General features: G+C 42.4%; 1 protein-coding gene across 4 annotated transcripts in view; it reads right to left on the reverse strand.

The window, feature by feature from the left end:
* Window positions 1-26,706, reverse strand: part of trim33 (tripartite motif containing 33) — a 138,582-nt gene that overhangs the window by 70,922 nt on the left and 40,954 nt on the right. For all 4 annotated transcript variants that reach the window (XM_052034721.1, XM_052034720.1, XM_052034719.1 and 1 more), the window contains exons 2-4: window positions 21,862-21,980; window positions 6,944-7,091; window positions 5,169-5,301 (exon numbers count right to left, since the gene is read on the reverse strand). In XM_052034721.1, the coding sequence (XP_051890681.1) occupies window positions 5,169-5,301; window positions 6,944-7,091; window positions 21,862-21,980 (400 nt within the window). The remainder of the gene's footprint in view (window positions 1-5,168; window positions 5,302-6,943; window positions 7,092-21,861; window positions 21,981-26,706) is intronic.

A 26,706-nucleotide genomic window follows, 5' to 3' on the forward strand; every position in this document is an offset into this window, starting at 1 on the left:
CTAATAAAAAGACCATGAAATATCTGTGTATTTCCTTTTGACATGGAAGCAAGCCATCATCAAGTCTCTGTTGGTTCAGAGTAATCCCATTCCTCAGCACCCCTCTCCCTGACCACCAAATTCTCATGGGAGAAAGCTACAGCACTAGGAAGAAATCTACAGTTATGGGAAGATTGTACAAACATCACGCAAACAGCACTGGGGGCAAGGTTTGAAGCCAGGTCACAGAACCCGAGAGGCCACTGTTGTCTAAAATGCAGCGATTACTTTTAATTGGAGGATTGAACATCCTTGGGTTTATAAATCTGATGTTGCAGAAAAATAACATGAATTTGAAAAACATGATGATGCTGGAGGAACTCAGCAGGCCAGGCAGCATCCATGGAGAAAAGCAGGTGGTCAACATTTCGGGTCAGGACCCTTCTTCAGGACTGAAGATAGGAAAAGGGGAAGCCCAATATACACAGGGAAAAGCAGAGCAGTGATAGGTTTTCAAAAGAGGGGAGGCAGGGTAGGCACACGGTGGTGATAGGCAGATGCAGGTAAGAGATAGTGATAGGCGGGTGTGGGGGAGGAGGGGAGAGCAGATCCACCGGGGGATGGCTCAAAGGTAGGGAGAGAAAGGGAAACAAAGGGTAGAAGAAAGAGAGAGGCTAGGAAAGGGAAGAGAAGAAGCATGGTGGAGGGGGGTGGGGGTGGGGATTACTTAAAGTGGGAGAATTCAATGTTCATGCCATTAGGCTGCAAGGTTCCAAGATGGAAAATGAGGTGCTGTTCCTCCAGTTTGCGCTTGGAATTCTCCTGGCAGTGGAGAAGGCAGTGGAAAAGGACTGTCATATCAGTGATAGTGTGGGAGGGGGAGTTGAAGTGACTGGCAACGGGAAGAACACAAACAATTATAGATTTCAAGGCACCATGTAATAAAACTGAATACTTCAAAGTTATGCTTTACAAAATACTTACCTTTAACGCAGAATTAAAATTTTGGAAGCTATATTGCTACTCCAGCCTGGGTGCCCAAATTCTCACCTTTTACTGGAGCAAGCAATGCAAATGAATATATTAACAAAGGGCAATTTAAATAGGACTATATCCCAAAATATTTATGGGAACCACACAATGAGAACCAGGTCAAGCTCAACGCATCACAGATCGATTCTGATCAGAAAATCAAGTTTCAAAAACTTACAGAAGTGAAGACTTGCATATCTGACAACTGAGGGCCAAAAGGGATTAATATACTCAAGCATACACATTCCACTGAAAAGGGAAGATCAGTAAGCCAAAGCCAACCAGTGTTGGTATTCATAAAGTCAAAATCCAAAAGCAAAGAAAAGGATATTCAGAACCAGTATCTGTGCCAGCTCTTTGAAACAGCAAATCAATCCCATTTCCCAGCCCTTTCTGCTGCTCTATAAATTGTTTTTCTGGGATCAAAATTCTGAAACCAAATCTGTTCAAAAACTTGTTAAAGACTTCAGTGGCTATTTTGAATATTGTGACTGCTCAGCATCACTCCATTCTTTATCATTTCATGTATTTCACTTACATTTCTGACACTTTTCAGCTGGTATGAAGTGCACAAATCTTCTTTCAAACAAAAGATCCTGGCGAATTGAACAGCTTTGTGGCTAAAAAGCTACCGTTTTAGGTTAATTGCAAAATCACTTAATTTAAATCATCACTGCAGTGGATCTCAAAATTAAGAAATGCAGTGACCACCTTTGGCCACAACCTTAAATCTGTGACTTAGATCCTTGAATAATTCACTAATAGAAACAGCTTGCCTTAAAGTTCCTAGGAGTGAACATCACCAGTAGCCTGTCCTGGTCCAACCAAGTGGACGTCACAGCCAAGAAAGTTCACCAGCGCTTCTATTTCCTCAGGAGGCTAAAGAAATTTGGCACGTCCCCTTTGACATTCACCAGCTTTTATCGATGTTCGTGCTGATAGAAAGCATCCTATCTGGATGCATCATGGCTTGTTATGGCAACTGCTCTGCCCGGGACTGCAAGAAACTGCAGAGGGTTGTGGACACAGCCCAGCACATCGCAGAAACTAGCCTCCCCTCCATGGACTGTCTATACCTCTCACTGCCTTGGTGTAGCAGCCAGCATAATCAAAGACACCACCCACCTGGCTCATTCTCTCTTCTCTCCCATCAGGCAGAAGATACAGGAGCCTCAGGGCACATACCACCAGGCTCAAGGACAGCTTCTATCCCACGGTGATAAGACTATTGAAAGGTTCTCTTATACGATGAGATGGACTCTTGACCTCACTACCTACCTTATGACCTTGCACCTTATTGTCTACCTGCAATGCACTTCCTTGTAGCTGTGACACTTTACTCTGTATTCTGTTATTGTTTTTACCATGTACTACCTCAATGCACTGTGCAATGAATTGATCTGTACAATCAGTATGCAAGACAAGTTTTTCACTGTACCTCGGTACAAGCAACAATAATAAACCTATACCAATATTTACAGAAAGCCCGTCATGACATTGTGCAGCTGTGCCAAATCTCCTTTGCTAAACCTTATTTGCCCCAGGAACAATCATTTGAGCTTTTCTAGTCTAAACCAATAACCAAGAACCTCATCACTGGAACCATTCTACTAAAACATTTCTACACCATCTGTAGGACCTTGCATATCCTTCTGAAGGTTAAGTGACCAAACTGGATGCAATACTCCAATTATGGTATCTTATACAGATTGAACATACTGCTTTCGTACCCCCATGCCTCAATGAATCCCATATGCTTTATTTGCCCCTGTCTCAACATCTCCAGAAACTTCCAAGGATCTACAAACAATCATACTGAGGTTCTTCTGCTTTTGCCACCCTTTTCAACAGTCTCGACTTGATCTACTAAGTGTCTCATTATTTTTACTATAGTGCACTGCCTCATACTTCTCTTAGATTTCATCTATCGACCCACTGATATCTGCTAGTAGGTTAACAATATCCTTTTCAGTTTCGCACACTTCCAAATTCTCACTGGTTTTGTCAGAACTAAGGTTAGAATATACTTAGTAAAATTAACCTCTAAGCTTGAACTAATAATTTCATCCAATTCAAATATTTTACCAACTCGTGCAGTTTACATAAAAAAACATAACTAGAATAAATCAAATTTTCATTAGAAGAACTATTAGCCAGAATGTCTTCAAGATAACTGTCTGTTCATCATTGTAAAGCTGAAAGTTCAGCATCTTGCTCCAATTTTTACTTCAATATGAAGAGGCAATTAATTATATGAACAAGTTATTAAATTGTTTGAGAGTCATATACCCAAAGATGATTTTCATGGAGCTTCAATTCACTGAACCATATAAACTTCTCATTAGAGATTGGTACAAATTGGGCATGGAGATAGAATAAAAAGTATCTGTTTCAAAATCAGTTGTCAGCCTTTCAAAACCATTAGTGCTTGGTTCAGGAATCGGGAGCACAGATGGCAGGGCCCTGGTGACAGCACACCTAGAAATACTACATATGGGTCTGGTCTCCCCATCCGAGGAAGAATACAAATGGAATAGAGGGAGAGAGACCAGGTTGACTGGTAGGATGACAGATTTGTCACACAAGATTAAGCAGACCGAACCGAGAATGGAGTTTAGAATGAAAGGTGATCTCATTGAAACATACAAGATTTTCAAAGGACTTACAGGATAGATATAGAGACTATATTTTGCCTGACTGGGGTGTCTAGAACCAAGGATCATGTACTTAAAATAAGTGAGGGAGAGAAAAGTTCAACCAGAGCATAGTGAATCTTTTGGCTTTTCTACCCAAGTGGACTGTGGATGCTCAATCACCAAGTATACTCAAGACAGAAACATATGGATTTTGAAAATTACAGAAATCAAGGGACTTTGTGTTAATATCTAATACATTCCCTTTATTGCTATCCATTATCCTTGAATACTGATTGCCATGCTGCTGTCAATTTCTATTCCCTAAATTGTGTAAGGAATATCTATGTTGGCGGAACATAAGTTTCATCTATCATATAACAAACACAAATTTATGGACAATGAAGAAACATCCAAAGACATATCAGTCAGATAATTGTAAGTTCTGCAGCTGAAACACAAATTGCCATCTTTTTATCATTTGTTGGTTGACTACCTATGCAGGACAACATATCATTCCAATCACAAGCCTAAACAGATATTCCTAACTACTAGAGTTCATTTCTTGGCTACTAAAATCTGCCCAGTATATTTTTTCCTGATACTAATACATCTACCATGCATAATGAATAGAATCACAGCACTGACCATTTTGGGATATATTAATGCTAGTTTTGTAAGGTTTTGCACACAAGTACAACATAGACACTAACTCACGCTTACTACGAGTATCACAAGATTTTTCCGACGGAGCTATTCCATCACTTCCCTGTTATGTGAGGGAGATACATTGTTTCTGAATGTAGGTGGGGAAAAACGGGGAATAATTTTGAGAAATAGCCCTCCACATAAATGCAATACATTGATCAAATCATTCTTCCAAGTAAACACTACAAAAAACATTTTTTCCTCCTATAGGGAGTCTGTAATTCAAAGTTTAAGTACACAGCTGGGGGGGTGGGGGGGGAAGAGAGGAAAGAGTAGGGAGACAGGCAATACCAACCAACAGAATTCCAAGTTCACACAAAGGCAGATAAAGATGTTTCAGTCATTCAATAAAACCAAATGCAAACTAGACTTTTTGGCAGGAGCAATGAATATCTCCTATAATGTAAATGCTTAAATATTTATCGTCAAGGACAGCATGATCTCAAATGTTAAAAATTTGAATCTTTTCTAATTTTATGAATTTTAATTTAGCAGCATGCATCTCATTCCTACGAGGAAGGCACAACTTGCTATTTACAAACCTCCATATACACTTTTCACATATACACTGGTTTCTTCAATTTTTAATATAAATAGTGATTAATAATGATTGTGGATTAAAGAAATCAATTCCTTACATCTAATTTAAATCTCAATCTAAATACAAAATACTCATTTCCATCATGCCTCTGACCATCAACAGGAATGGCTACTTTTTTTTAAACAGAATTAGTCATTATACATACATACTTTTTGGCATACAAAACTATTTTTCACAAAATCCATTTTTCAAAAGATCTACAGATCTGAACCTACCTATGTTCCTTGTGTTCCAATAACTGGCAGTCCCGACAGGTCAGCTTGTCGCACGTTTCACAGAAAAGTTTCAACTGCTCTTGCTTATGAACAGGACAAAACACAGGGCGCTGGCTAGGTGCTCCTACAGCCTCTGTAATTCAAGAGAAATACTTAAAAAATGAACATTTTAAATAGTGAATGTAAATCTTAACAGAACTCAAGATTCCCCCAACTTAAAAGGTTTGCAAATAGAATATTTTCATGAGTGCAAGTCTTGTATGGAATTTTTATTCTCTCTACCAGATTTAAAAACCATACTCATGGGCACAGAAAATACCGAATTCCCATGACAAAAATCAGTAACTAACTAAACTAGACTTTTATTTCAAGATCCAAGGCATCAGTTATCACACATTCAGACTACAAACCACGGTTGTAAAACAAAAAGCCAGGCATCCAATACTTCATTTCAAGCAAACGATTATTTTCTTGAACAATGAAACACTGAAGATATATTCAATCTATTTCAGCATTTTACTTTAGCTTTTATGCAACTGTACCTCGGAGTCTAGTACTTGATTCAAACTTTAGAAGGATGGGACATCAGATTTATGGTAAACAAGACTGAAAATTCCCAGGAGGCTTTTGTAGTGCACTATATCAAGTATTTTCTGAAAGAAGATTTTAATTAATTCACCACACTTTTTTGATCTTTATAATTAGTCTGGGGACAGGGGTCACCGAGAGATGAGGCAGCCAGTGAGCATTGTTCTTTTAAAAGATACAAGACTGTATTAGCTGCAACCATCAGCCATATTTAAAAATAGGGCTTTTGGAAAATATGGAAGGTATGTGACTGAAATATGCAGATACTGTTTTCAAGTTGCCACACAGTTTTCATCACTACGTTTGACAGAACATGGCACCATGACTAGCTAGCAATAAAGAGAAACCCAAAAGAACAGAGTGCAAAGCAAAAAGTTACAACGGCAGGCTATTTTAACACACAAGGCAAAGTAGCTCCGAAGAGACATGATCAATTTTAGAGGAAATGTCATTAAGCCACGAATAAGAAAATAAAACTTGTTAGATAAGGAATTATCAATGAAAGCCTTCATGTGACTACTTATCACAAAAATAAAGTATTCGAAAATAGATAACTGAAGGGGGGGATTGAGCAAATACTTTAATGTATGCTGAGATCTTGGTATACTGTAGTTATCTACTTGTCAGATTTTTGTCAAGCTTTTCCTTTGATACCTTGTGGTACATACTATAATAACAAGTGTCAGGCATGACTGGTTGTGTGCAAATTTGGCAGGGAGGCAGGGTGGATACACTGACTACTCTTTATTATATATTTTTTCCTAATGGTGAGCTTATCGCAAACCTCAACCACTGGAAGCGTATTCACGACTTGGTTAGAACTAAATGTCGTGTTCTATGACACAATTATTACTGTTCACTTTACCTCTACTTCCTTCTCTAAATACAATGGTAACCTTCAGGTATTGACAACTTCTAGATATCTATGTTGGAAATTCCTTATTTCCCTTTTAAGTATGCCTATGATCCATAGACTTTGAAGCACAATCTAAGACATCCTGATAAACACCCAAATCGGAAATACATATTTCTTCATGTACATCACCGTTTTGGCATCTAATTCTTTCCTATTCTTTAGTACCTCCACGTTTATTCTTTTGCATGACTTCTGGTAAAATAATTTACACTTAGAAACCTCATATCAAATTTGCAATATTAGAACTGCATTTGGCAAATTATTTCCCAACCTGGTGAAACATCTTCCTTTCTTCTTATTGTATGATCCTTTGTGAATTTCACTCTCTGGTGGGCTTCTACACATGTTTTACAGAGCCATTCAAGACATTCCACACAAAATCCACTAGCCTCTGCATTATCTTCACAGCTTGTGCATACCTGTGGACCGAAAAGAAGAAATCTGTAGGTGCACTAAAAATTAAGGACACTTCAAAAAAATCCCTTAAGCCAGTCCTAGGTGAGAGCCCCTCCATAATTGTTATTGATCATAATGACGGGAAATCTATACAGCTTTACTTGACACTTTTAAAAACATTTCAGAATCTAGAACTTATATTTAAGATAATTAAATTATTTTCAGAAAACAGAAGTTGATACTTAGTACCCTCAGCCAAATTTTTAAAAATCCAAATACCACTGGCTTGCACGTGGAGCACAATTAAAAGATGCAAATTACGTTAAAACACATGACTATCAAACTAGTCCAAGTGATTTCATTTAATAATTAAGCCTATTCAAATTTCAACATCTCCAAACACTGATATTTTAAAAGATTCAGATGAAATAAAAATATTGAAAATGCACAGATCTGAAAAGAGTTGCTTCACATACAAGTATCAAAATGTTTGTAATGTCCAAGAAAATGCATAAATTGGCTTCTGATATTCCATTCTTAAAAGGAAATATTGATTGAAAACACACAAGACACAACAGTATACAAATTGCAGGCAAGATAATGGGTGGCTAATAACAATAGCTATTATTTAAATGCAAATACTTCAAAAACTTCAGGCAAAGGAAGACACAGAATTAAACACTGAATCAGTGTGCTGCCAGAGAAGCATTGTACTATTAACTTTGTAAATAACACCTTACTGTCTGGTTAAACATTCTACAGCAAAGTTGAACTTGAAATGAAAATTGTGATTTATTCATACTTGCAAATATATAACATCGAACAGTACAACACAGTATGGGCCCTTCAGTCCACGATGTTGTGCCGACCTATATAAACCTTATCCCCATTCAATCTATCCCCTCTCCACCTCTCACAACCCTCTAATGTCCACGTGCCAATCTAAAATGACCTTAAATGACCCTATCGTATCAGCCCCTACCACCACCGGCAGTGCATTCCAGGCACCCACCATTATGTAAAAAAAATACCTCTGACATCTCCCTTGAACCTTCCCCCACGCACCTTAAACAGGTGACCTCTAGTATTGGCCATTGCCACCCTGGGGAAAAGATGCTGGCTGTCTGCTCTGTCTATGCCTCTCAATCTTGTACACCTCTTATCAAGTCTCCTCTCATCCTCCGTCACTCCAAAGAGAAAAGCACTAACTCGGTCAACCTCTCCTCATAAGATATGCTCTCCAACCCAAGAAGCATCCTTGTAGATCTCCTCTGCACCCTCTCCAAAGTTTCCACATCCGTCCTATAATGTGGTGACCAGGACTAAACACAATATTTCAAGTGTGGTCTGACCAGAGTTTTATGGTGCTGCAACACCACCTCTCAGCTCTTGAACTCAATCCCCCGAATAATGAAGGCCAGCACACCATACGCCTTCTTAACCGCCTTATCCACTTATGCAGCAACTTTAAGGGATCAATGTACTTGGATCCCAAGATCTCTGTTCCTCCACACTGCTCAGGATCCTGCCATTAACCACGTACTCTGCCTTCAAGTTCGTTCTTCCAAGGTGCACCACTTCACACTTCTCCGGATTGAACTCCATCTGCCACTTCTCTGCCCAGCACCGCACCCTGTCTAAATCCCGTTGCAACCTACTACACCACCAACCTTTGTGTCATCTGCAAACTTAACAACCCATTCTTCCACTTCTTCACCAAAATCATTTATATACTACAAAAAAAATCAAAGAGCAGGGGTCCCAGAACAGATCCCTGCGGAACACCGCTAATCACCGACCTCCAGGTCGAATTCTCCCCTTCCACAACCACCCTCTGCCTTCTGTGGGCAAGCCAATTTTTAATCCACACAGCTAATTTTCCATGGATGCCATACCTTATGATTTTCTGAATGAGCCTACCACGGGGAATCTTGTCAAATGCCTTGCTAAAATCCATATATACCACATCCACCACATTATCTTCATCAATTTGTCTTGTCACTTCCTCAAAAACTATTAGGCTCGTGAGGCATGACCTGCCCTTCACTATGTTGACTATCCCTAATAAGACTATCCAAATGCTCATAAATCCTGTCCCTAAGAATCCTCTCCAATAGTTTGCCCATCACTGATCTAAGACTCACTGGTCTATAATTTCCTGGATTATCCCTTTTACCTTTCTTGAATAATGGAACAACATTTGCCATCCTCCGATACCACTCCCGTGGCCAGGGAAGACTCAAAAGATCATCGTTAATGCTCCAGCAATCTCTTCCCATAGTAACATGGGGTATATCCTGTCCACCCCCAGGGGCTTATCTATCCTAATACTTTTTAGTAGCTCCAACAGTGCTTCTTTCTTAACCTCGACATGCTCCAACACATTTACCTGTTCTATGATTACCTCACGTTCGTCCAAGTCCCTCTCCCTGGTGAGCACTAAAGCAATGTATTCATTTATGACCTCCCCTATATCCAGACACATTTTCCTACCCTCATCCCTGCGTGGTCCTACCCTCACCCTAGTCATCCTCTTGTTCCTCACATACATATAAAATGCCTTAGGGTTTTCCTTAACCCTACTTGCCAAGGCCTTTTCATGTCCCCTTCTAGCTCTCCCAAGTCTCTTCTTAAGCTCCTTCCTGGCTACCTTAACTCTCAAGAGGCCCATCTGATTTTTGCTTCCTAGACCTTAAAGATACTTCCTTCTTCCTCGACTAAACCTTCCACCTCTCTTGTTAACCATGGTTCCTACACCCTACCATCCTTTCCTCATCTCAGCGGGACAAACGTATCTAGAACCCCATGTAAATGGTTCCTAAACAATCTCCACATTTCTGCAGTGCATTTACCAGAGGACATTTGGTCCCAGCTTACGCTCCCAAGTTCTTGCCTAATACCATCATAATTTGCCCTCCCCCAATTAAAGCTTTCCCATAATGCCTGCTCCTATCTTTGTCCATGGCTACGCTAAAGGTCAGAGTTGTGGTCACTATCCCTGAAATGCTCACCCATCGAGAGGTCTTTCACCTGACCAGGCTCATTGACTAATACCCGATCCAGCATGGCCTCTCCTCTAGTCAGCCTGTCTACATACTGTGTCAGGAATCCTTCCTGTACACACCTAACAAACTGTGCCTCATCTAAACCTTTTGCACTAAGGAGGTGCCAATCAATATTAAGGAAGTTGAAGTCACCCATGACAACAACCCTGTATACAATACAGTACATTCAAGTCACCATTCACAAGCCAACAAGCAGGGTACACCACTTTCAACAACAGCATGCAAGGTATCAGTGGCAATGGCAATGAGGAAATCTGCCAAGGCACTTTGGTAATCTACTCAGAGAGCAATCCAACAAGACCCACAATTTCCCTTTCAAGTAGGACCTCATCAAGATCAGATGACGGCTTGATTGAGAAGTGGTCAAAAGGTGTTCAGCTGCACAAACGTTTCCACAAAAGAAAGGTCATACAATATAGTCCAACTGAAAGGAGTAAAGCATTTCGTGGCAACAAAGCCTGGCTCATTTTTCACAACACTGACTAACAGATAGAACCACAGCACAGAGTGGCTTACGCACAGGCCATACAGTCACATACTGAAGGTATCCATCAAGATTCTGGCCGACACTGGGTGCATTCGTCACTTCCTCTGGAAATATAATGATTGAAAATTTATGTCTACTGAGACACAATATCCAGATAAAATGGAAGACAGCTCATGAGTTAGGTGGAAGCTACATCACATACAGTACCTAGAATACTCTGCAGCTGATGGCCAGATTATTTTCTGCAATTGAGAGGAAGTGTCCATAACACAATCTCATTTTCTGCTTCATCATGGCTATATCCCAGTTCTTGTTGCATGCCCAGCTCCTCTTAACCATATTTACAGCACATTCAAATAATCAGACCTGATGGTGAATGGAACAAATTATCAGTTGGAACACACACAAAATGCTGGAGGAACTCAGGTCAGGCAGCATCTATGGAGGGAAATAAAGTCGACATTTCAGGTCGAGACCCTTCCTCAGGGCCGAGTTCCTCCAGCATTTTCTGTGTGTTGCTCCAGATTCTAGCATCTGCAGAATCTCGTGTCCCCAGATTATCAGGTCGAGCAGTTGCCAAAGAACTGGACTCACTTTTGCTTCAATTCATTCTGACCCAAGGCCAGTTCAAACTGGTTGAAGTCACTCAATCTGTGGAATAATGGTGGATCCAGGCAGATGATGGCAATATCATTTGCATACAAGGAGGCTTTAACATCAACACCTCCACTGCCTGGAATCTTTACTTCTTATTGCCACATCCATCCTAAGGATTCAGCAAAAAAAATCAACTCAATACATGATCAAGAGGAGATGGCTCCCATTCCCAACTCCAGATTTGACTATGAAGCTTTCCATTTCCCACCCATTAATTATGGCGGTGCTTTTAATCACCATGTATTGCAGCCATAGTCAACTGCAGATTCCTTTCTCTATCCCAATTTAGGAGAACATTTCCATTACGTATGTGTGATATTCTGTCAAAGGCTTTCTCCTGGCCTAATTTGACAAAGTGTCAGCACCCCTCACCCACTTCCCCCTCATATAGGCAAGCACATTAGTACCTGGCTGTCAGAAATCTTTCTTGCTACAGTACAGATCTGACAGATGAAATCACCAGCATCAGAGCACACTTGACTTGATTGGACAGAATCTTATTATCCACATTAATCAGGAGGGATAGATTACCAATTTCTTCTTCCTCTTCTGCTTGTAGAAAAGGGCGATGGTGTCTTCTTGGACTCTGACATGCTGCCAACATGAAGAATGGCACTATACATTCCCAGCAGGTCTGGACTAATCAATTCCCATAGAGGCGAGTACAACTTGGGCAACAAGCTATTTATATCAAAGGACTACACAGATGTCGTCAGTTCACCCAGAAGTAACTGGATGATCAAACTCTCCTTGTCATCTAAAGTCTCAGAACTAGAGGACAGGAGGTTCTGGGAAGCTGCATTGTCTGCTACCTTTAAAGTCATTTACTGGTGTAGAAAGATGTGCAGATCTTAATATCTGGCTGAGGGAACACTGATGCGGCTTGCTCTCTCTTAAGGCTACTCATGAGAGGCCTCTGAATCTTTAGGAAATGGTACAAACACATCACATCCTACTCTACGGATGATCACCTTGGACCCCGAAGTAAAAAAACAAGACTTTCTGCCCATCAGAGTTCCTCCTCTACATTGATCCCCATTGACTGCAGACGTAGATTCCTCATGCTTTTCTAGAGTCAGCACATTTAACTGACTCTTGTTTTCTGTACACCTTTGAGGTTGGAGAATCTCTTGACATGTACCTCGATCATTTCTCACTTGTATATTAGTGTTTCCAATGGTTTCACAGAAATCCAACCCCTACAAGTCCTTTTACATTTCTTGGGTCATGAGTTTCAAATTCAGCTCCCATTTCACTGTGCCAGCCTTTGATCTTACTGTAGGTCACAGACAGGAGACAATAGTCAGATAATGCCAGCACAATATCAGCTGATCTGACATTAAGCACTTAGGACACAGTCTATCTGCAGCAGATTGGCCTGTCTGGTCTTCACCAGATGTATTGCTCCATCTGCAGGATTGCTAAAGATGTCACACAGTTTGGCATCTTTTACCTGTTGAATCAAGAATCTGGAGGTGGTGTCCAGTTTGCAGTCAGCTCTGCCAGATTGCTCAGTCACACTAACAATGCAGTTGAAGTCACCATCTGAAACCATCTGCTACATTACAGCACCACTGAGAACTATTTTCCCAAGGGCATATACATCTACAACCTTGAGCAGACCGTTTTTGAACATTAAGTCTGCTATTAAGATGGCTAGTTTGATCAATGGCCATTTTGTCTCTCTGCAAAATACCCAAGATGGAGGAACAGCTTCCTGACAAGATCAAGTGACCACACAAGCACTATTATGTCCACTGCTGATAGCTGAGGTGTAGCAAGTCGTAAACCTATGAAACAGCAGTTTGCCCTTCACATTGGCAATATAGACCAAAGTCGCAACTCATTTCAATGTGCTTTTTAAACACCATGCCTGCTAATGGATGAAATCTTTTCAACCGATTGTATTGTGAATAAGGTCTAGAATTACAAGCATCAGTTTCTGTCCCACTACTGCATGTGTCCCAGGATGAGTTAGGGATCTTGATCTCTGCTGGAGGGTAAATTCTACTGCAGGGAAGCAGGCAGCATTATCAACTGACAGCCAGTTTACTTCCCAAATTGTCACCTCCTGACTCATACCTTTAAGGTGAATGCTCCCAGATTCCTGCAGCTAATGTTCTCATACTTTCGACGCTGCACTGATCCCAGCTTCCTGGAATTGGAATATCTCTGATCAATGCTGCTGCTTTCCTGGGAGTGGGCTGTTGTGCATTGGTGATGTTGCTTCTAGCACTTTGGTTCCAGTCCTGGCTTACCTAAGACAGGAGTTCTTGGAGAGTACCCCCTTTTTCTCACCAGGCTTTTCCATTTTTTTTGCCACATGAACCACTTTCCATCTCCTCTGCAGTCTCTGAACTGAGCTCAGTACCAGCTGCAAGGGGTTCATTACTTCTGCATCCTGGTCCTACTTCATGTCCTCAAGCTCCTCAGCATGGAGCTTGTCACATAGTGATGGGTTTGGACTTTTTTTTGGAGGAGCCAAAACTGCTGCACTCTGCTTTTGCACCTTATCTCAATACCAGCGTACAGTTGTGCTTGCGGTTTTGGCAAGTTTCGTAAAGGCAACTAACCTTGTCAAAGAAGTTCTGATACTTGATTTCCTAGGAGTTGAGTGTCCTGTGGCTCCTCCCTGTACAAGCATCATAGATACAACAAAAGCTCACTCGACCCAAAATGTTCACAATTCTTCTTCTCCCACAGATGCTGAATTCTGTTCCTCCTGCTGGGTTTCTCCAGCGGATTGTTTGCTGCTCCAGATTTCAGCATCTGCAGTCTACTACCCTGCTTTCAACCTCCTTAGTTACATCCTCAAAAAATTCAAATTAGAGAGACAGGATTCACCTGCTCAAAGCCATGCTGACCATCCCTGATCATCCCCTGCCTTTCCAAGTGTACATAAATCCTATCCCTTAGAATTATTTCCAGTAATTTACCTACCACTAATGCAAGGCTCACCAGTCTGTAGCTACATGGCTCATCCCTGCTTCTCTTAGATAAAGAAACAACATCAGCTGTCCTTCAGTGTTCCGGTATCTCACTTGTAGCTAACAAAGAAACAAAAATCTGTCAGGGCCCCAGCTATCTCCTCTCTTGCTTTCCATAGAATCCTGGAATAGATTTCAAACAGATCTGGGAATTTATTAACCCACATGTATTTCATGACATCCAACACCAGCTCCTCCTTAATATTTAATCCCTTTTAATACCAGCCTCTTTTTAACTGGCCCTCATCTCCCCATCTCCTTCCCCTCCCCCACCCTTTCAATCTGCCGACCACCCCCTTATTCTTCCCACTGGTTCCCCTCCTCACCTTTCCTTTATGCCATGGCCCATTGTCTTCTCCTATCAGATTCCATCTTCTTCAGCCCTTTGTCACTTCCACCCATCACCTCCCAGCTTCTTACATCATTCCCACTGACCCCTCCCTCACCTGCCTGTCACCCCCTCTCACCTGGATCCACCCATCACCCGCCAACTTTTGCTCCGACCCTTCCTCCCCTCCCCACTGTTTTATACTGGCCACCTCCCCTCTCTCTTTCCAGTCCTGATGAAGGGTCTCAATCCAAAGCATCAACAGTCCATTCCTCTCCACAGAGGCTGCCTAAACCACTGAGTTCCTCCAGCACTGTGTTGCGCCAGATTTCCAGCATCTGCAGTCCTTTACATCTCCATTTTGCTGCTCCACTGCGAAGTCTCTTCAAGGTACATCTCCCTTGAAGTTTTCCTCCTCCCTTCGAAGGGAGTTCTGTGAGATCCTCTCTCACTGCTCCGTGATTCCTGCTGCTCTCCAGCTCTTCGACCATCTGCTCACCCAGACTTGCTTCCGTAGCCATGTGTCCTTCCTGAGCACTTGTCTCCACTGCCATCTTGTGCCACGTGGCTTCATTTCCAGGCCTTCCAGTTCAGCCCCAGCAAGGATCATAGGCATTTGCATTACATTGACTGCTTCTCCCTCTAATATTCTACACACTACCCTCACCTTTATGCACAGATACCTGCTGACCCTCTGTTCCCCACAGCTTAGGCCTCAATCTCCACAACCTGCCACGGACCTCTCATACTTCATACTCTAGTGGATCCACACCTTCAACCACCGATTCTTCTCGTTCCTCGCATCCAAGAAGGTCGGAAGCTTGCCTGTCTCCAGGCCAGGGCCCCCGTTGCCTCTGGATCCCAACCCAGCCTGGGCTGCCTTGAGGCCAAGACCTCTCACACCACTGCTGGGTCGTCTTCTTCCACCACCACTCCCCACCCATGGCTGGTCTCTCACACCTCCCCCTACCCCTCGTCCCCCCTTCACTTGTCTGAGCTCTCTATACCACCTCACTTCCTCTGACCCTCTACCCTCCCCTAACCCCAGCTCCAATCCTTCACTATTCCCTTTGACGTTCCCCTCGGAGGCAGAAAGTTCTGTCCTCAGCAGGGACCTTACCCCCATCCCCCTGTGCCTGCACCTCAACGAGTTCCCCGCTTGCCATGATGGTGAGCTCTTCTTTCGTCGCCTCCGCACCTACTTTTTCGGCAAGGATTCCCCACTCCCCACCGATGACCCCTTCTCCCACCTCAAGCCTTCCTCCTCCTCTTGGACATGCTGCACTGGCCTTCACCCGCAACAACTTTTTCAGCTCCTCCCACTTTCTCCAGACCAAAGATGTAGCCATGGACACTCGCATGGGCCCCAGTTTTGCCTGCATTTTCGTTGGCTATGTGGAGCAATCCAGTTTTGCAAACCTACACTGGCAACACTCCCCAACTCTTTCTCCGCTACACTGATGACTGCATTGGTCCTATTTCCTGCACCCGTGCAAAGCTCGTCAATTTCATCAACTTCCACTCAACCCTCAAATTCACTTGGTCCATCTTGGACACCTCTCTCCCCTTTCTTGATGTCTCCATCTCAGGCGGCAGATTATCCACTGACATCTTCTACAAACCCACCGACTCCCACAGTTACCTCGACTACACCTCTTCCCACCTTGTCACTTGCAAGGATGTAATTCCCTTCTCTCAGTTCCTCCATCTCCACCGTATCTATTGTGATAAGACCTTCCACTCCAGGACACCTGAGATATCCTCTTTTTTTCAGAAAACGTGGTTTCCCTCCTAATGCTATCGATGCAGCTCTCACCCGCATCTCTATTTCCTGCACATTTGCCCTCACCCCATTTCCCCCCACCCCACTGCCAAGCATAACAAGGATAAGGTTCCCCTTGTCATCGCCTACCACCCCATGAGCCTATGCATCCAAAATATCATTCTCCACAACTGCTGCCATCACCAACCAAATCCCACCACAGCCAAATGCTCCCCACCCATTCCCGCTTTCTGCAGGGGTCACTCTCTCAGTGACTTCCTTGAGTGCTCGTCCCTCCCCAACGATCCCCCTCCAAGCACTTATCCAAGCAATTGCGCTAAGTGTTACACCTGCCTCTACACCACCTCTCTCACCACCATTCAGGGCCCTAAGCAGTCCTTCCAGGTGAGACAATCCTTCATATGTGAATCGACTGGTGTTATTTATTGCTTCTGGTGCTGCCTCCTCTACATCAGTGAGACTCGACGCAGATTGGGGGGGGGGGGGGGGGGATGAAGGGGGGAAAAAAATCACTTCGTAAAGCACCTTTGCTCCTTCCACCATAACGGCCAGTATCTCCCTGTGGCCAGCCATTATATTCTACTTCTCATCCCCACACCAACATGCCTGTCCACTGCCTACTCTACTGCCAAGTTGAGGCTAGGCGCAGAGAAACAGCACCTCATATTCCCCCTTGGTAGTCTCCAACCTGATGGCATGAACATCGATTTCTCTAACTTCCAATAACCACTCCCACTCTTCTCCCCCCCACATCCCACCAGCCCCATCTCCCCTTCTCTTTCCCCTCCCCCCCTCAATCTGCCCATCACCTTTTTCATCCCTCTGGTTCCACTCCTCACCTCTTTCCTTGTATTCCATGGTCCACTGTCCTCTCCTATCAGATTCCATCTTCTTCAGCTCCAGCTACCAGCATTCCCACTCTCCCCCCTCCTTCACCTGGCTCTCATCTCCCCTCACCTGGATGCACCTATCACCCACCAGCTCACTCCACCCCTTCTCCATCTTGTTACATTGGCTCTCTCCTCTTTCCAGTCCCAATGAAGGGTCTTGACCCCACACAGCTGTCCATTTCCCTCCATAGATGTTGCCTGATCCACTTCCTCCAGCATTTTGTGTGTTGCTAGAGGATTTCCAGCATCTGCAGTCTCTTGTATGCTTTTTAACATTGACATCCCATGTACCTTTCCCTATACTCGCCATCTTCCACGACCTTCTCCTTGGTGAATATAGGCAGGTATTATCTAATACCTAACCCACATCCCCCGACTCCACACATAGATTACCCCTTTGGTCCTTCAGGGACCCACTCTTTTACTGGCTACCTTCTGGCTCCTCAAAAACACTCTTGGACACACTTAATAAATTCTACCATGTCCTAGCCCCTTGCACCAAGGCAATCCCAGTCAATATTAAAGTTAAAATCCCCAACTAGTATAATCCTAATGCCCTTGCACCTTTCTGCAATTTGCTTACATATCTGGTCCTGTAATTCCCTTTGGCTATTTGGAGGCCCATACTATAATCCCAGCAAAGTGACCACCCCTCTTATTCCAAAATTCTACCTACACGGCCTCATTGGGCAACCCCTCCAGAATCTTCTCTGTAATTACTGCTGGAATGTTCTCCCTAATCAGTAATGCAGCTCCCATTATTCCTTTGCATCCCCTGTCATGTCTAGAACTTCTATACACCTTCTATAAACTGCAAGATTGTCATAGACCAAATTACATAGTATCAACATTTCCCCCATTAGCATTTGTATCCAATCATTCAGCTGTAATGCTAAAAACAGTACCTTTCCATCATCACTTTAGCTGCATATCTTGGTAGACATCAAATCTCATTGAGCAAACAATGAGCAGTTTGTAAACACAATGAAGTACACTGACTGGTAACATTCCATCACATTGCTAAAGCTACATACCGAGACTCTTGCCAGTTCTGACACCATTAGTAACAACTATACTTGCATTAATAAGGCGAATCCTTCTGCAGACAGTACCATTGCAGGTCTGCCAGAACAACCCGAGTTATGGCAGAAACTGATAGAAAAACAAATGTGACACATAGCAAGAAAGTTTAGCTAATAATTAAGCAAAAATGCCAAAAATATAAATGGTTGAAACAGGAGTTGGCTATTCAGCCCCTCATACCTGTTGCCATTGAATAAAATCATGGTTGACTTTTTTTAATCTCAATACTGCTTTCCTGTACTAGCTCTACGTTCTTCAATTACCTTAATATCCAAAAATATATCGATCTGTGCTTTGAACATACTCTACAACCAAGCTTCCATAGCTCTCCTGGATACAGAATTCCAAAGATTTGCTGCCAGTGTGAAGAAATTTCTTTCAAATCTCTTCTGAATGGCCAACACCTTATTTTAAGACTGACCCTAGTTTTAGATACCCGAACCATGCAAGACACCATCCCTGCATTTACCCCATCAAGACCAGTAAGAATCTTGTGTTTCAATGCAATCATCTTATTCTTTTTAAACTCAGTCTGCTTAATCTTTCAAATGTCCCCCCACCCCTCATTCTACTGAACCGCTGTTGCATTCTCTTATCACACACATATCCTTTCCTAGGTATCAAGAACAGACTTGTACATATCGTTCCTCGTGCAGTCTCAACAGGGTCCTATACCTGCAGTATGTCATCTTTCTTTTTCCAGTGCTAACATGTAACAGTTAACCAGGTGGCACACCAACTACTTAAAAGTGGCCAATCCTTAACATTGAGCAGTTAAGAAAAAGGAACAATTTCAATAGCCACTTTACAGCAGATGTAATAGAAGTCAGCGACATTAAGACACTGTCACAGGCCGTGACTACATACACTGAATAGAATTTGGGCCAGTAATAAAAGAGACAGCATGAAAGTTCAACAGATGCACAAACCTGTAAATAAATGAAATATTGTTGCAATTCTGAAGGTGGGTAAGGACCCCTCCAATCCAAAAGTGCTTAGGTGAATTTCCTTCTTTTCAAACTAAGTATAATGCCCCAAATTGACTCTTGCCCATTCTAGAAAAGTAACTCACAGAACAAGCCAATTTTCAGGCAACTGTTGAATTTTACTGAATACCTGAATTCAGAAGAATGTTTTGGGAAAAGAAACAAATCACCAGTGTTGCTTTTATCAATCTCCCAACAGCATGATATTGTCTTTCGTCAAACCATGCTTTGGAAGTTGCATGACATGACAGATCATCAACTGTTCCCCACGATCCAGACACTTGTAGAAAACTGTTGTTTTTATATCAAAATGGGAACAAAACAGAGCCAGTGGCCTTTGTAACAGCCTTCCACAAGGAAGTACATTCGCAGCCCTGATTTTTAACATTTATACACCCTGTCCTTTATTTTCATAAATGATCAATACAAATCCATGGCTTTATTCAAGCTGATAACCTGGCAATGAAGGGCAACAAAACACTGCCCAGAACAAATACACATTAACAGCTGCAGTAGCCAGGGTGACGATCTAATAAGATGATAATCGAATTAAACCAAACAAAACATAAGTCAGCTTCCCCCAAGTTCAAAATGCCAGCAAGGGAGGCTGGATTTTAGCAGCACCTTGGCTAAAGTAGCAACAGAAGCTGGTGCTAAAAGGCAGAATTGAACAATGTTCACCCAGGAATAGACAAGTCACAAAGAACTGTATAGTAAAGTTACAACTAATTAACCACCCAAGGCAAAGGCAAGAGAGTGAGTATAGTCAGTGTCAAATATACAGGGCGTGGTGAGAACTATCCACTTCAACACATCAAAACTGTTGTTTATATTCTATCACACATTATGACCAAGCCCATCTCACATAAAATTTAAAATCCTTTCCCTCACCAAGACCCTTCCATTCCCAATCTGCTACAGCAACCCACCGTAGTCATCCTTAAGACACCATTCACCCAACTCTTGTATTTTCCCTCTCCTTGGAGAACACCCAGGACAGAATCAGATCATTTGGAACGCTGCTGTCATGAAGCTCCATTCTGGGACAATCACTAAGAATGCAAATTTCTACCTCCATAATATTGGCCAACTCCGCTATTACATTGGCTCATTTGCTGCTGAAATCCTAATCCATGCTATTGTGAACTCAAATCATTAACATCCCAATACATTCATGGCTAGTCCCCATATTCTAACATTAAAGTTATCCAAACTCTGCTGCCTACACACTAAAAATCACACCAAGTGCCATCCATCCATCACTCCTGCATTCTCAGTCATACACTGATTCCCAGTTACAACACACGAGTTTTAAAATTTTCACCTTTGCTTCAGCATCCCTCATGGCCATTCCCTTTCCAATTTCTAATCCACCTGAATATTCCCCAAAATCCACACCCACCCTAACATTATCTAAACCGTGGCTTTGAGTATTCTTAAAATTTTAAATAACTTGACCACAATCAATCATATTTACAACTTTAGGATTTCCTCCCCAAAGCCACCCAGTTTTGAAGATGCTCTCAAAACCTTCCGAAATTCCTAGTAATCTATCCTAATATCTCCTTACACACTGCAGAGGAGCCCTGGAATGCTTTGTGTGGCAGATACAAGTGCAAATTGCTGATTTCCCTCATCACCCTTTCCCTGCATCCAACCTCATTACCACTCCCTGCCCACTTAATACTTAAATCATAACATGTTCTGTGGGCACAACAAGTCACATTCCATGGAATTCAGAATTTGTTCCAGATACCTGACCTGTCAATTCTCCCTTCTTAATGTCACCTTTAAAGCTCCACCTTTTTCATCTAAACTTTGAAATCCTCCTAATCTCTATCTGGATATCAATTTTGAGACGTTACTTCATAGTGGAACCTCCCTTTCAACTAAAATACATATTACTAAAAAAAGTAGATAATTTATCAGAAACGACTCTTGATTTTTGAGGCAGCCCAAAAATTAATATTTGTTTCTCAGATTAGCAAACAAGCCACAATTTTGTTTCTTACAAAATTGAGCATTGTTTTGCTGCAAAGTTCACCATTAAGATCTGAAGGTAGTCCCCTAGAAAGATGAGAAAACAGATGATTTAGGAAACAGAGGGCAATTTGCAATAGCTGCCCTATTCCTCCAGAGGTAGGCCATTTCTTAAAAAAAGTCAACTTAAAGTTTCCAAAACATGATAATGAAATTAAAATCTGACCCATTTCAACAGGGTGCAGTATGGGATATACAGTTGCTTAGAATGACATTCAGGTCACATGATAATTACAAATCAACAAAACAAAAACTTCCCATAATTCTTCAATGTGTTATCTTGAAATCACAAACCTCAAATTTAACAAATAGGACCCTGGTCTATTAGCACATCTTTTAACTTGTTCCATACAAGAGCCAACTAATTTTTCTAATATTTTTACTCTGCAGCTCAAAAGGAAATTGAAATTCATTCAATCTTTATCCATGACGACATTTGAGATTTTATCTCAAATTTTAAAAGATTCAAACATTAACCCATTCCTACCTGGCATGACTTTTCATCAGAATTGTTTACGCCTTCCGTGGAATCCTTCACAAAGTAGTTATCAACCAAGTCTATCTGTCTACATTCTTGTCGGCACACTGGACACCGGATAACACCCACTGAAAGAAAGCAAAAAAATTTAACTTCAACCTTGAATGCATTTTAGTCTCTCCTGAAATTAAAAGTTAGTTATTAGTCCATCTGTAATTCAAAGAAAGGCATTTTTTGCCATCACAGAATTTTCCTCAAATTTGAAAGCCTGACATGTAGATAATAGCAGTATGTAGATAAATTAGTAAAGCTGACACCAAATAAAGACTGGAACATGTTGCAGATTCAATGTACGAGTTAATCCTCTAATTAAAACAAAGGAGCTGCTTGCAATGATTTCATAACAAGATTTTTTTTAAAGAAACGGTCCTCAAATTGTACCATCTATTTTTCCACTCTAAACGATCAAAACAAGATGCCAGATAGCTAGGCCATAAGAAAAATGAAAAATGAAAAAAGAAAAATGACGAATAAACAGGCAGATTTGGCATCATCTGTGCAGAGAGAAACAGAGTTAATGTTTCAAGAGTAAAGACAGTGAAGAAAGTGAAACTGGTTTAATATTACAGCACAACTTTCCAGTTCTGATAAAAACAAGCTCAAAATTTGAATTTGATGCAAGGTCTGAAGGCTGCTAGTCATGCTTATGGTGAACTTCAATGGAACAGTGGAAGTGGTCACAGACAAATAAGGTCAGCAAGGGAGTGGAGTGGAAAATTAAAGTGGCAGGCCACTGGAAGCTTAGGATTACTTCTGTCGACTGAACAAAAGTACTCTGCAAAGCGGTCACCTAACTTGGGTTTGATTTTTCCCAAATGTAAAGGACAGCACATCATGAGCAATATACTAGATAAGAGGCTTGAGTGAATTGCTGCTACACCTGGAAGGGTTGTTTGGCTCCCTCGATAAAGGGAAGGAACAAGATGAATGCAGATGTTGCATTGTCAGTGATTGCATGGCAGTGTTGTGAGAAGGGGAGTAGTTGGTCAGTACGGAAGAGCAGCCCGTGATCTCATGAAGGAAACAGTCCCTTCAGAATGCCAAGAGAACAAGAGAAGCTGTAAATGTTGGGGAATTCCACCAAGACTGTGAATGTGGAGATTGGTGAGGTGGAAGGAGAAGAAAGGGGATGAGAGCAGAGAAGCAGGAAACACATGAAACACAATTGAGGACTCTTATCAATAGTGGATGAGAAGCCATTGCTAATGAAAGATCTCAGAAGCAGCAGTATGGAAAGTCTGAGTGAGAGGAACTGACAGAATGGACTGGAATCCTTACAGGAAGCAGGGAGGGAGAAGGTATATTTATGATACCTTTGGGAACTGCTTCAGCTAAGCAATTCAGAGAGTGATGAAAAGCTGCTGGAGGAAATCAGTGGATACAGCAGCATCTGTGGATGCCTAGGGGTAGTCAATGTTTCAGGTCAAGACCCTGCTTCAGGACCAATAGCCAGTATAGAGATGTGAGACAGTGGCTGGTACATGATAAGGTGGAACCAAGTGAGGTGAGGGATGATGGGCAAATGTTGTGGGTTGGGGGGGAAGGGGGAGAGAAGATGGGGAGAGAGGAAAGAGAGGAGGAGGGGGAGGAGGCGAGATTGATAACAGAGGATGGTGGAGACAAGGAAAAAGAAAAAAAGGTTAAGACAGATGGAGCCAGGAGGGGAGATTGGAAACAGGATGGTGGAAACAAGGAAAAAGAAAGGGTCGGCAGGTGGAGCCAGGTGGAAGGAGAGAATAGGAATAGTAGGCCAAGGGAGAAGAAACCCAGGTGGGCGTGTGTGGTGATGGGCAGATGGAACCAGGTGGGGGAAGGATGATCAATTTAGGGAATGGGGGAAGAAAGAAGAATGAAATTGGTGAACCCAAGTGGACTGGTAGGAGTGGGAAAGAAACGCAGGGGATGTGGGTTACCTGAAATCGGAAAATTCAATGTTCATACCATTGCGTTGAAGGCTATCCAAGATGTGAGATGTTCCATATCTACCTCACCATGGTAGTGGAGAAGGCCGAGGACAGACAGGTCAGTGTGGGAATAGAGAGGGGTTGAAGTGACATTCAGATAACCCACACCCCCAATGTTCTTTTCCTACTCCTACTGGACCACCTCAATTCACCTTTTTCATTCCCTTGATCCTCCCCACCCCCTCTCCCCCCACCAACCATGTTACCTAATTCACCACCCTCCCCACCTGGTTCTATCTACCCATGCACCTATCTGACAGGGTTGCTTCTTCCTTGGCCTACCTCCCCATCTGGTTCCATCTACCCATATGAAACATTGGTGAGGCCGCACTTGGGAGTACTGCGTACAGCTTTGGTCACCTTGTTATAGGAAAGATGTTATAAAACTAGAGAATGCAGGAGAGTTAAAGGTGAGGTTACGTACACTAAGACTTTATTCCCTGGAACGTAGGAGATTGAGGGGTGACCTGAGAGGTATTCAAGATCATGAGGGGCATAGACAGGCTGAAAGCAGAGTCTTTTTCCAGGGAGGGGGTGCTAAAAACAAGAGGGCATAAGTTTAAGATCAGAGGCAAGAGATTTAAAAAGGACATCAGGGGGTAGCTTCTTCACGCAAAGGGTGGTGGGTAGCCTCCAGAAACATAAGTATATGGATAAGAGAGGTTTAGAGGGCTTGGGCCAAACACGGGCAGATGGGGCACGCTCGCTGGGCAACAAAGTCGGCATGGATGAGTTGGGCCGAAGGGCCTGTTTCTATGCTTTACAACTCTACCCATCATCCCTCTCTTAGCTGGCTCCACTTATCACTTTCTAACCTGCCTCTGAACTCCCCCCTCTGGCTCCAACTGCACATCATCCTCCCCCACCTCATCTGGATCTACCCATTACCTACCAGCCACTGTCTCACTCCTCCCACACTTTTTTTATACTAAACATCTCCCCCCACTCAGTCCTGATGCAGGGTCACAATCCAAAACTTCAACCATCCTTTTGCCTCCACAAATGCTGCATGACCCGCTGAGTTCCTCAAGCAGTTTTTTTTTGCTGCAGATTCCAGCAACTGCAGTCTCTGGCACCTCCAACCCAGAGTGAAATGTTGCAACACAGATTACATAAATAGTCTAAACCACGCCCCCACCCCCAATACCCCTAGAGATAGCACCTACAAGGTTCCTTCAATTATGTCCCCAGTGCATCAAGGAACCACCTACAGGATTGCTGAAGTTTTAACTGTTTACCTTAATAGGTGCCCATTTTAAACCACTGTCAAGATGGAAAATTTGACAAATGCAGCCATATCAAGTATTTAGTGCCAGCTACATTTCTTACAATGTACACCATTCTTATACCTTCAAAATGCTGTCACAACCTTAAATTAGGGCTCCCTCTAGTATATATGCCATTTCAGTTTCCACTCACACTTAGATCCAACAATCCTCTGCAAAACAGGTTTCATCAAGTCTGCCTCAATTGTCACTGTGTGAAACATGCTCCTTTGGAGAATTTCTTTCTGTTCAGATTTCTTGTTGTTACCATCTCAAAGTAGTGGAGAAAAACCATTAAAATCCACTAAATTGGCAGGATAGGCAAATCAATAACAGTATCCTCTCCCAAAACAACATTCCCAACAATCAGGCTCTGATAACAGTCAACCAGCTTCAGTAGATGGGTCACATCGCCATCTCCTAAAACAAGCATTCTACACTACAAGCTCACTTGCCACTCAGGGTTCATCCCAGGCATGAAAGTGCTAAATAAATCAATTCTAAAGGGGGTCATATGGAGATGCCCTTGCCAAGTTATTTTTCTACCAATGAGTAATAAAGTGAAGATACAATCAGGATTAACACGAGGTACAGTATTTATTAAACAATGAATATGCAGTGAGTCGATACAACATAAAACAAACAGTTAAGTGAACTTGCACCAGAGTAGTAATAACAGCAGGAGATAAAGTGGAAGGAGGCTGGTGCTGGGAAAATGAGCCAGGCTGTGACTCATCCTGCTCAGGAAAGGGGCCAAGTTTTAGAAGGGATCCAGGGTTAACCACCTTTCATGGCATATTTCTCTGGCAGAAGATACTGTTGAGTCAATTCTCTTTACTGAAGAGCTGCACACACAGTCCTTGATCTTTGAGATATCTTACATCAAAATTGTTTTACTTGGGTTTCTTTCAACAGGAGTCCATTATTTCAGTGTATTAGACCTCCACATGAACATAATGTTGTTCCCACTCTTGGAGTTTCACATCCAAGTGATGCTCATTCTTGACACCTTTGACCTATTTCCTATACTATCATTCACCAAATTTTCTCGTGATATAACAGGTTCAAATGCTGCTACAGAACTGCATTTGGCAAGTTTGTTCTGATTTGGATGAAAATGTTGGTGGGCTGATTAATAAGTTTGCAGACAACACAAAAACTGGCAGAGTTGTGGATAGCAAGGAAGGTTGTCAAATGAAACAAGCAGGATATGGATCAGTTGGAGATATGGGCAGAGAAATGGCAGACAAGCGTAATCTGGACAAGTGTGAGATATTGCAATGCAATAGGAAAGTATACAGTAAATGACAGGCACCTCAGGAGCATTATGTTTAGAGGAATCTTGGGGTGCAGGTTTCTTGGGGTGTAAGTTTATAGCTTCCCAAAAGTGGCAACACAAGTAGATAGGGTAGTAAAGGTGGCATAAGGCATACTTATCTTCATTGTGCAAAGCATTGAGTACAAGTATCAGTAAGTCATGTTGCAGCTGCATAAAACTTTGGTTCAGCCACATTTGGAGAATTGTGTGCAGTTCTGGTCACCACATTGCAAGGAGGATGTGGAGG

The sequence above is a fragment of the Pristis pectinata genome, chromosome 20, assembly GCF_009764475.1.
Source record: "Pristis pectinata isolate sPriPec2 chromosome 20, sPriPec2.1.pri, whole genome shotgun sequence".
In the NCBI taxonomy this organism is placed as follows: Eukaryota; Metazoa; Chordata; class Chondrichthyes; order Rhinopristiformes; family Pristidae; genus Pristis; species Pristis pectinata.